This window comes from Salminus brasiliensis, chromosome 9 (assembly GCF_030463535.1).
Source record: "Salminus brasiliensis chromosome 9, fSalBra1.hap2, whole genome shotgun sequence".
Lineage (NCBI taxonomy): Eukaryota > Metazoa > Chordata > Actinopteri > Characiformes > Bryconidae > Salminus > Salminus brasiliensis.
In genome coordinates this window covers 42,123,627-42,133,626 of record NC_132886.1, presented here as the reverse complement: position 1 = coordinate 42,133,626, position 10,000 = coordinate 42,123,627, and the positions used below count along the sequence as shown (strand labels likewise).

The following is a 10,000-nucleotide window of genomic DNA, read 5'->3' as shown; positions in this document are numbered from 1 at the left end:
TAGAGTGACAGGTAGAGTGACAGGTAGAGTGACAGGTAGGCTTTTCCCTTTTCTTTATGACTGTTTTATCAGATGAACTAATCAGAATCAGATTCTCTCTGTAGTTTCAATTATTTTAATATTAAAAGTTAATTCTTCATTAAAGTCGGATCATAAATAATAACATAAATAACATCAATTAGTAAAATCCCTTTTCACTACTTTATTTTTATTACTCAGTGAGTCTGAACTGCATCTTATTTACATTTATTTATTTAACATTATTATTCATGTGTTTACAGTAAATGTGGTGATGTGTTATTGGGTCTTGGCCACCAGGTGACGCTGTTGTATGGGTGAATTAGCAGGAAACAGCAGGTTCAGCATTATTTAATAAAGCTGTGTGTGTGTGGGGGGGGGGTACTGTACTCTATTAGTCCTCTGTAATACTGATGATGATGATGATGATGATGATGAAGCTGTTGTGGTAATGAGACCATGTGATCATCCACATGATTACACAGACACTGTTTATTAGCCATTTGCTAACCTATTACCCTTTTGAACTTCCCATTTCTTCCAGTTCACACCTCCATTAAAACCATTAAAACCATTAAAACCATCATGTAGGTGTGAACTTTACTGAACTGTCAGATCAAACACTCCCGCGCTCTCGCTCTCCCCACACTGATCAATAACACTCTCAACCAGCTGATCAGGTCTTTCACAGGAGCACGTCTCCACATGCCCAGAGCCTCTCCACCCATCAGTCTGTACACCCCCCATTTCATCCATCTCTGTACTTCTCTACAGGGGCAGTTGTGCTCAGTGGTGTTCAGTGGTGCCCATCATCATCACCATCATCATCATCACACCTTCACCAATACTATCATCATCATCATCACCAATACCATCATCATCATCATCATCATCATCCCCTTCACCAGTACCATCATCACCATCATCATCATCACCACCAATACCATCATCCCCTTCACCTTCACCAATATCATCATCATCATCATCATCATCCCCTTCACCAGTACCATCATCCCCTTCACCTTCACCAATACCATCATCATCATCATCATCCCCTTCACCAGTACCATCATCACCAATACCATCATCATCATCACCATCATCATCATCATCATCATCCCCTTCACCAGTACCATCATCATCATCACCAATACCATCATCCCCTTCACCTTCACCAATACCATCATCATCATCATCCCCTTCACCAGTACCATCATCATCATCACCATCATCATCATCATCAGCATCTCCTTCACCAGTACCATCATCATCATCACCATCATCATCGCCAATACCATCATCCCCTTCACCTTCACCAATACCATCATCATCATATATTAATACACACCATAAACATCCTTTACTAACAGGTAGGAATCTAAACTGTGTGTGTAGTGAGTTTGTGGTGTGTGTGTGTGTGTGTGTGTGTGTGTGTGCCTTTCATATGTAAAATAATCAATCAGTAATCAGCTCTGGGTGATTGGATCAGCCTGCACACACACAGACACACACACACACTATGGGAGGTGTGTAGCTCCACCCACAGCTGTTGATATAAAGGCAGCAGTCTGGATGGGAGAAACACACAGCTTTCAGGAGCTCAGCAGAGTGGACTACAGCAGCTGGACTGTTCTGGACTGAACTGTTCTGAACTGTTCTGTTCTGTTCTGAACTGTTCTGTTCTGGACTGTATTGGACTGGACTGTTCTGGACTGTTCTGTATTGGACTAGACTGGCTGCTCACCTCTGGATTTACAGACACTGTGAGGATTAGAGGCGGGATGACTCTGGAGGAACTGATCAACTGCAGCTCAAACACAGAGTGAGTACAGGAGAGAGAGAGAGAGAGCGAGAGAGAGAGAGAGTGAGAGAGAGAGAGAGAGAGCGAGAGAGAGAGAGAGTGAGAGAGAGAGTGAGAGAGTGAGAAAGAGAGAGAGTGAGAGAGTGAGAAAGAGAGAGAGTGAGAGAAAGAGAGAGAGAGAGAGAGAGAGTGTGAGAGAGAGAGAGAGAGAGAGAGAGAGAGAGAGAGACACTATGGTAGGAAGATGAATTTGACCTGTTGCTCTAATTCTGTTCCACCTTAAATTGTTAATTAGCCACAAGCAATGCTGCAGTCTCAAGCTAACCAACTAGCCACAAGCTAATATATTAGCTCCAAGCTAACCAACTAGCCACAAGCTAATATATTAGCTCCAAGCTAACCAACTAGCCACAGGCTAATGTATTAGCTCCAAGCTAACCAACTAGCCACAGGCTAACAAACTAGCCTGGAGTTACCCCGACAAGCCACAAGGGATTTTTCAAGCTCCAAGCTAACATGCTAGTCACTTATGATACACTATATGGACAAAAGTATTGGGACACCTGCTGTGTGTGTGTGCATTTGCACATCTGTGTCAGCAATGGGTGCAGCTTACAGTAGTGTTATCTCCTCTATGTGAAATCTAACGGCTGCCTCTGTGTGTTACAGTGTGAGCGTTTGTGAGGCTCTGGAGGAGCTGCTGGTGTCGGCGCGAGAGCAGGACTGTCTCACCATGGGAGTGTACGAGAGCGCCAAACTCATGAACGCGTAAGTCTCTCTCTCACACACACACACACACACACACACACACACATCAACTATTACACACTGTGTGTATACAGATCACATAACTTACTGTCCCCCTCTCTCTCCCTCTGTGTGTGTGTGTGTGTGTGCAGGGACCCGGACAGTGTGGTGCTGTGTGTGTTAGCGTGTGATGAAGAGGACGGGTGTGACGTAGCGCTGCAGATCCACTTCACCCTGATCCGGGCGTTCTGCTGTGAGGCCAGAGTGGATCTGCTCAGAGTGTCCGGCGTGAGGAGACTGCAGCAGGTTCTGGGAGAAGCAGGAGAGAGAGACCTGCACTGCATCCTGGTCACGGTGAGCGTCACGGTCAGATATATGAACAGCACAGGGGTCAGGTCCCGGTCCAGACAGTGAAAATCCAGGCTGCTGTTCGGGTGCTGGAGCTTCACTCTCTGGACCGGGGTTGGTGTTTAGGTGTGCTGAGTGTGATGCATCAAGGGCTGGACAGGTGAGTGACCCTGACTGTGTGTGTGTGTTGGTGCAGAGTCCGCAGGCTGAGCATGTGGACCTGGGAGCGGTGGGTCGGTTCTGCAGGGAGAGCCGCACGAGGAACCAGTGGCTGCCCTCCATCACCCTGACTGAGCGCTGAGCGGACCGGACACTGCAGAGAGGACGAGCGAAAGACAAGGAGAGAGAGACTGGCTTCGTTCTCTGATTGTGAAGGACGCTGCTGTGCACGTTAGCACAGCACTGCAGACCTCCGGACCCCCAGCACCATACGTGAGGGGTGGGGGCATTGTGAGAGAAGTGAAGGGGGGGGGGGATGGAGGTGCGTGAGCTGTTCCCCGTGTGCAAGAGAGTGAGCTGGGAGTGACCGGCCCGCAAGCTGATACACCCCTCTGAGTGAGCTGTGAGTGACGGCGAGACAGACTCTCTGATTTATTCACTTATTTCTAAACTGATTCAGATTCTGATTCACGTTCAGGTTCAGATTCAGGTTCAGGTTCACGTTCAGGTTCAGATTCAGGTTCAGATTCAGATTCAGGTTGGATTATTCCGGATCCTCTGCGGCGGTGAGGACGCCCTGACGCCGCTGACCTGTGGCCGCTCAGTCTAATGAGCGTAAAAGCCAAGCGCCTGCTAGCTGACTACACGTGTGTGAAGACTGTCAGAGCCCCAGGAGGACCAGTGTGTTCCACTGAGGTTCTGTTTGGGTGGGGTGGAAGGTGTGTGGAATAAAGGTGTGTGAGTCACTTGAACCCTGTGTTTGTGTCGTCTCTGGGCCTCGCTGCCTACCAGGTCACGGTGGCTACGCCCCTTTCCCCATGGGCTCGCCACATCACTATGAATTATTACAGTGCATTACTGCAGAGGATTTAATAATATCTAGAACGGCGTGAAATATTAAACACAACCACTAGCAGTGGGGCAGTGGTGCTCAGCGGTGATGACAGGGTTGTGGGTTCGATACCCGGGCTCGTGTCCACTGTGTGTGTTTCACTGGTGTGTGTGTGTTTTCACTGCACGGATGGGATAAAAGCGGAGGCCAAATTCCGTCTGTGTCACAAACGGTAAATAAGGTCGTCTTGTCTGAAGGAATAATGACCTGTGTGTCGTACCATCGGACGGATAGCCTCATATTAATCAGCGCTAAAGCTAAAGAAACTAAAGAGCTGCCATAGGCTGAATGGGTGGAGTCAAACTGCTGTCGGCTGAATGGGTGGGGCTAAGAGTGACTTAGACATGCAGTTAGCAACATGCTAATTACCAGCACAGGCCATTCTAGTGATTTTAAGGTATATTAGCCTCATAGCTCAGTGCTAAACTAAGGCCATGTGTTTACACTGTGTGTTAATGGCTGTGCTGTTACATAACTGTGCTCTGTATCTGACTGTCAGGAACAAGCTAGCTTAGCTAGTATAGCTAGCCTATAGATTAGCTTTATTATAAACATTAATAAACCAATAATAACGATTATTAGATTGTTAGAGTTCTTTCTTAGTATTTACTTGCCTGTGGTGACGAAGAGGCTCCAGATCTCCATAAGCGGGAGGATTCCTGCACCAGACTGAGGGGGGGCGCTGTAACAGTCACAAAGTTAACAGTACACTCCTGATCCACCATCCCTCCTACAGTATGCTAGCTGAATGGAATCATTTCATTTAAAGGGGTGTCCACAAACAGTTAGACATATAGTGTGTGTGTGTGGGGGGGGGGGGGGTCCGTCACTGTTTACTTTGGGGGTCTTTGTTACAGTAGCAGTGTGTAGAACTACCTCCACCATGTTTGGAGGCTGTACTTTAGCCCAGCTAAAGCTCTCAGGGTGGGGATCAGATTTAAAGCTCACCTTCAGGGTGGGGATCAGATTTATCACTTGCAGGCTGATCGGTCCCACGGCTGGCCGCAGTGTGTGTGCTCAGACGGCGGGACCTTACTGGGGGGCTTTGCTAAACCCAGACAAGCTCAGGCGTCTGGCTGAGTCACCACACACACACGTAGGGCAGGGAGGTGTGTTTCAGGGTGGTGGGGGTGTATTTTGCTCTGCTGGTGCTGTGGGTGATTACTGTGCTTCACACACACACACACACACACACACACACACACGAATCATCTCATTCTCATTCGCTAATTCATCCGCAGCACACTTACCTAGCCACAAACCTCTGGTTGTTGTGCGAAATGGTCTGTGGAGCATTGTGGGTAGTAATTAGCCTACACCTGGGCTCACCTGAACACACACACACACACACTACTGTTACAAACCCTGTCTGAATACTGAATGAAGTGTTAAAGGGCCCCACCCATTCACCTACAGCAGCTCTTTAGCTTTAGCACTGGTTAATATGAGGCCAATGCAGCCAACAGGCCTGTACCCCACCAGTTAGCATAGTGCTAGCTGTGAGTCATCACACACACTTGCCTCGACAAAGCTCCCATGCTAAATGCTAAATGTCTGTTCCACCTTAAATGGTGCAGCAGTTACATTCAGCAGTGCTGCTCCGTTTAAAGTGGAACAGAAAACACGTGGGTTCTGTGTGACTGTTATCTAGAACACGGACTAAAGTACGGCCACTGAGCTGAAAACGTCGCTGCTGGGTTTGAAGGGGAAACCCACCCATATTTCTAAATTCTCTGCGCTGTTAAACAGGTCAGATGTGAACAGACTGGGTTTGGTGTGATGACATCAAACCTGCGACCTCCCGACGACAGAGCCGGCGCTTAGACAGCTGCTCCACTCGGGAGGCCCAGGCAGCTGGAGTCCGAACACTGAGACAGCCAATCAGCTGCGAGCGGTACAGAGCAACAGTTTTCATCTTTATTTCTTTCTACTTTTTATCCATATTCTTAAACAGCAATATCCACAAAATATTAACAGTGTGCAAGAAAACATGATTTTATGGCACGTCTGAGAAGAACAGTTACAAAAAATAGAGATCATTTCTTCATAATCAAGGCAGAGAGATACGGAGCACACAGGAAAAAACACAAAGTGAAGGGATGGGATGAGACTGGGTTCTACTGGAGAACCACTCCACTTCTGATGGAACCCACAACGCCCCGTTTGTCTGCTGCTGGGCTGTGAGGGTGCGGAGGCCGCAGGGGGCAAACGGCCGAGCCATGGAAAGTTCAGGCCGGCTCTGCAGCGGCTCAGCTGGACCTGAACTTTCCACCTCTGGGCCACCTGTCTGGACACCACCCTGCAGTCTGACCGAAGTAAAAACACCCCCACCGCCACACCTGTGCTGTACTCAAGCCTACCTTCCTCCTGCAGCCGTGCTGCGCCATCTCCTCAGCAAGACCTACCACTTTAAAGACTAAACCCCGCCCCTTTCAGATGATGCGTCCTGAAGGTGGGAGGAGCTTTTAAAAAACGACAGCTGCTTTGGGCAGACTGAAATGTTGTTTTTCCACACAGCAACAGTTCAGTGAAAATAGCTGCTAGGCTAACTTTGCTAACAGACATTGGACTAATACTGTCACCAATTTATCATCTCTGTAAACACACCCCCAAAAATGAGGGGGCGCTATTGGCACTCAAATTTATGGTCACCCGTTCACTTCCTAGTGGACGTCTGTTCCCTGTGACAGAGCTCCATACAGTGAGCGGGACTTTCACAGCTCAGAAGAGCGACGTATGTTGGCATAGCAACGCTTCGTCACTTCCTGTTAGTAGGAGACAGTAGGTCTGTATGCTAATATGTAGCGCAGTACCCGGCACTATGTATCTTACAGTGCTAGTGTGTAGAGTACGCGGTGGGACGCAGCCTCTCACTGCTGATGTGAGTCTTACAGCTCTGACCGTGACACAGGTCGAACCCTCCAGAACCGCCCTGCCGTGACCCGGTCAGACGGAGGGTGGCTAATAAGGACCTGAGGTTTGGCTCTGCCGCCGGGCTCACGCTGGAGCTCAGGCTGGGTTTCCAGCTCTGACCTCCTGACCCAGAGAGCTGTCGTGGCCTCGGACTCAGTCCCTCAGTTTCACTGCAGTCTGAGCTGCTGTTCTGAGAAAGCTGCTGCTGTAAACATCGGACCACCCAGACCGCCCCACCAATCACTGCAGCACCGTTTAAGGCGGAACAGGACGTCTGAAACACAGAGTCGTGCCGGCTGGTTAACCCGCTGCTTCTGACCACAGCTGTACAATGGCACCGTTCTCCCCTCGCTGGACGGGCCACCGATGGACCTGCATATGGTCAAGGAGCGCCTGTCCCAGACTTTTGGGGGTTCATTAGGAACCCGCAGCGCGGCTCTGATTACATGCTGTGTAGGTGTGTTGGTCATCACAGCCCAGGTCAGGTCATCACTGCACTCCCTGTCCTCCTGACCACACCACCAAACCTCACAATATGGACATTGACCTCCTCGCCCTGCAGCAACAAACTGGCTGCGTTAAACCCCACCCCTGACCCCAGAGCTGTCCGACAACTCCTCCACCCAGCCCACCCTGCTGGGGCTGACCTGCCACAGCGGCAGTATGAGTGAGGAGAGGTGTGGGGAGAAATGACACAAATAAAAGCTAAACAGATGGAAACAGGTCCGTTATTATCAAACACTGTACAGCATCGTTACTGAAGGACCGGATCCACAGAGTCCATAGAAAGAAGAACCAACGAATCAAAGGTAACGCCGGGACACGCGGCCCAAACAAAGTTTGTACATTTTTTGTGGATTTTACAATCAAGTTGGGCTTTAGAGATCGAGATCGGCCTTCATGTAACCGCCGGCAACGCAATTACTTTAATCCTATACTTCAAAGGAGAAGTTCAGTAAAATCAGTTCTGATTGATCACTGATCCCGGATTCAGGAGATCAGACGAGATGTGCAACGCTAACGTTGCTAATAAACACTGGACTTAGACTGTCACCGATTTACTCATCCCTGTAGACACGCCCCCAAAAGCGTCCGTCTCTCAGAGCTCCTCCAGGAGACGGTGGGACTGACTTTAGTCTATAAACCCAATCAGAACCAGAACCACAGAGCTGAGGAACGCTGGAGGAACCAGACCTACTTTCACCTCAGCACAGTGTGTGGTATTGCTCCGCCCACTGCGCTCCGGTCCGAGAGGGGAGCAGCTCTACAGAGCGGGACGTGATGAGGCAGAAAGTTCAGATCCAGAAAGTAAAAATCCGGGTTTGGTTCTGGTTCTGACTGCCTGAGCAGCTCTGAGTGACAAACATTCAACAGATTTTTACAATGTAAATAAAGGAAGATTTTGGGGGCGTGTCTACAGAGAAGAGCAGGTCCAGTCTAAGACCTGGTTTCAGATCTTCATATTTTAAACAGTTTCAAGTAATCAGGGCCGCGTCCAGAATCGCTGCATCGGCTCGAAGAAGGCAGGAGGTTTAACAGATACCATCTGTGTTGATATATTTATATAGATAGTGTGTGTGTGTGTGTGTGTGTGTGTGTGTAGGCGTTAGTAGACTTAGTGTTGTTGAGGGTTCGGCAACATTGTATAAAAGAAGAGTAGAAAACGAGACGGTTCAGAGGTGAAGTCTCACGAAGGAAGGAGGAGAGGTGTGTGTATATATGTGTGTATATATGTGTGTAGATGTGTGTGCGTGTGTGTGTGTAGCTCTGGCTGGTCAGTTCAATTCCCTTTAGAATCACCAGGTGTGCTGCGGTGTCAGGTAAACGAGCCCACCTGGGCTGGGTTTGTTTATACCTGCAGTCGGGTCATTCCATGAAAACAGCGCCTCTCAGTGGCTGGTAATAGAGACTAAGTGAATTCTGATAATCAGCTTTTATTAATGAATTTAGATTTGATCAGAAACAGTGAGGGACTGAAGCTCCACCTCTATTATTACTGACTGAACACTGAGATTATCCAGTATCAATAACAGATCAGGATAATCAGGATGATCAATAACAGATCAGGATTATCAGGATGATCAATAACGCTACTGGGGCTGGGGCTTCTGGAAATGGAATTTTAGAGCTGTTCCCAACTGTTCATACCACACCACCCGGGCCCCCTGCTGGTGACCGATGGTGTGGACTGAACCCTTACAAGCAGATCAATATTATTATTTATTGTTATTTGATGTTAATTGATTATTATGATTGTTGTTAATAGTGTTAATAACAGATTATTAAGTGTTAATAACAGATTATTAAGTGTTAATAGTGTTAATAACAGACAGACTGTCACAGACTGGGTTTAGGCTGGTTAGGTTTTATCAGTCCCTTTATCAGTCTCTCTGCCGTTGTCTGCTCCGCCTCTCCTACAACCTTGGACCAATAGTTGATTAGCTACATTAGTGCCGCCCAGGTCATTAGCATGGACACCAGGAAGAAACTCAGGAATAAAAACAATATGAATTCAATTCTGCCGATATGGATACATGTTTATATTCATTTATTATTTTGTAACATTTGATGTATTTAAAAGTGTAAATCTGAAATGTACGATTTTGAGACTCATAATTATTCAGATGTTTTTATTGTTTTTTGAACTTTTGGGGCTGGTCTGTTTATCTGGAGTCAGGATTGTGGATCAGAAGAGCGCTGAGGACTCACTGAGGTCATTAGAGCTGCTGAGAGGTTAAAGGATTAGGGGATTAGGGGTACGGAGGCTGAGGGGGTGAGCTCTGTCTCCGGGGGTCTGTAACTGTAAACTATAGGGGGCGCTGGCTCTGTTTTCATGGAAAGACCATCACAGGTGGAGAGTTATACTGTACCAGCCACGGCTGCAGGACTGGCCAGCCAGACGCCCACAACCGGGCGTGTCCCCCCACCCTGTCCTGAAGAGCACACTGTAGATACACACTCTGTATTATCTTTAAAGTTGTGTGTGTGTGTGTGTGTGTGTGTGTGTGTGCATGTGTGTGTGTGTGAGCGGCTATAGGAGGATGCAGGGCTTCTTGTCTTTGAAAGGGTTCTCAGAGGTGGGCACCCCCACCAGGAGGGCATCGGAGCGAGCGTGCTGCTCA

General features: G+C 48.2%; 2 protein-coding genes across 4 annotated transcripts in view; one reads left to right on the top strand and one right to left on the bottom strand.

Annotated features, from left to right (window-relative positions):
• Window positions 1-1,799: 1,799 nt before the first annotated feature.
• gadd45bb (growth arrest and DNA-damage-inducible, beta b) lies at window positions 1,800-3,334 on the top strand. The gene is made up of 4 exons (XM_072687049.1): window positions 1,800-1,840; window positions 2,489-2,587; window positions 2,719-2,920; window positions 3,111-3,334. The coding sequence occupies exons 1-4, from the start codon at window positions 1,800-1,802 to the stop codon at window positions 3,213-3,215; spliced, it is 447 nt and encodes a 148-aa protein (XP_072543150.1). The 3' UTR covers window positions 3,216-3,334.
• Window positions 3,335-5,869: 2,535 nt separating this feature from the next.
• Window positions 5,870-10,000, bottom strand: part of gng7 (guanine nucleotide binding protein (G protein), gamma 7) — an 11,069-nt gene continuing 6,938 nt past the window's right edge. For all 3 annotated transcript variants that reach the window (XM_072688558.1, XM_072688559.1, XM_072688560.1), the window contains exon 4: window positions 5,870-10,000. This exon is cut by the window's right edge and continues 35 nt beyond it. In XM_072688558.1, coding sequence (XP_072544659.1) covers window positions 9,910-10,000 — 91 coding nt within the window. In that variant the 3' untranslated portion in view covers window positions 5,870-9,909.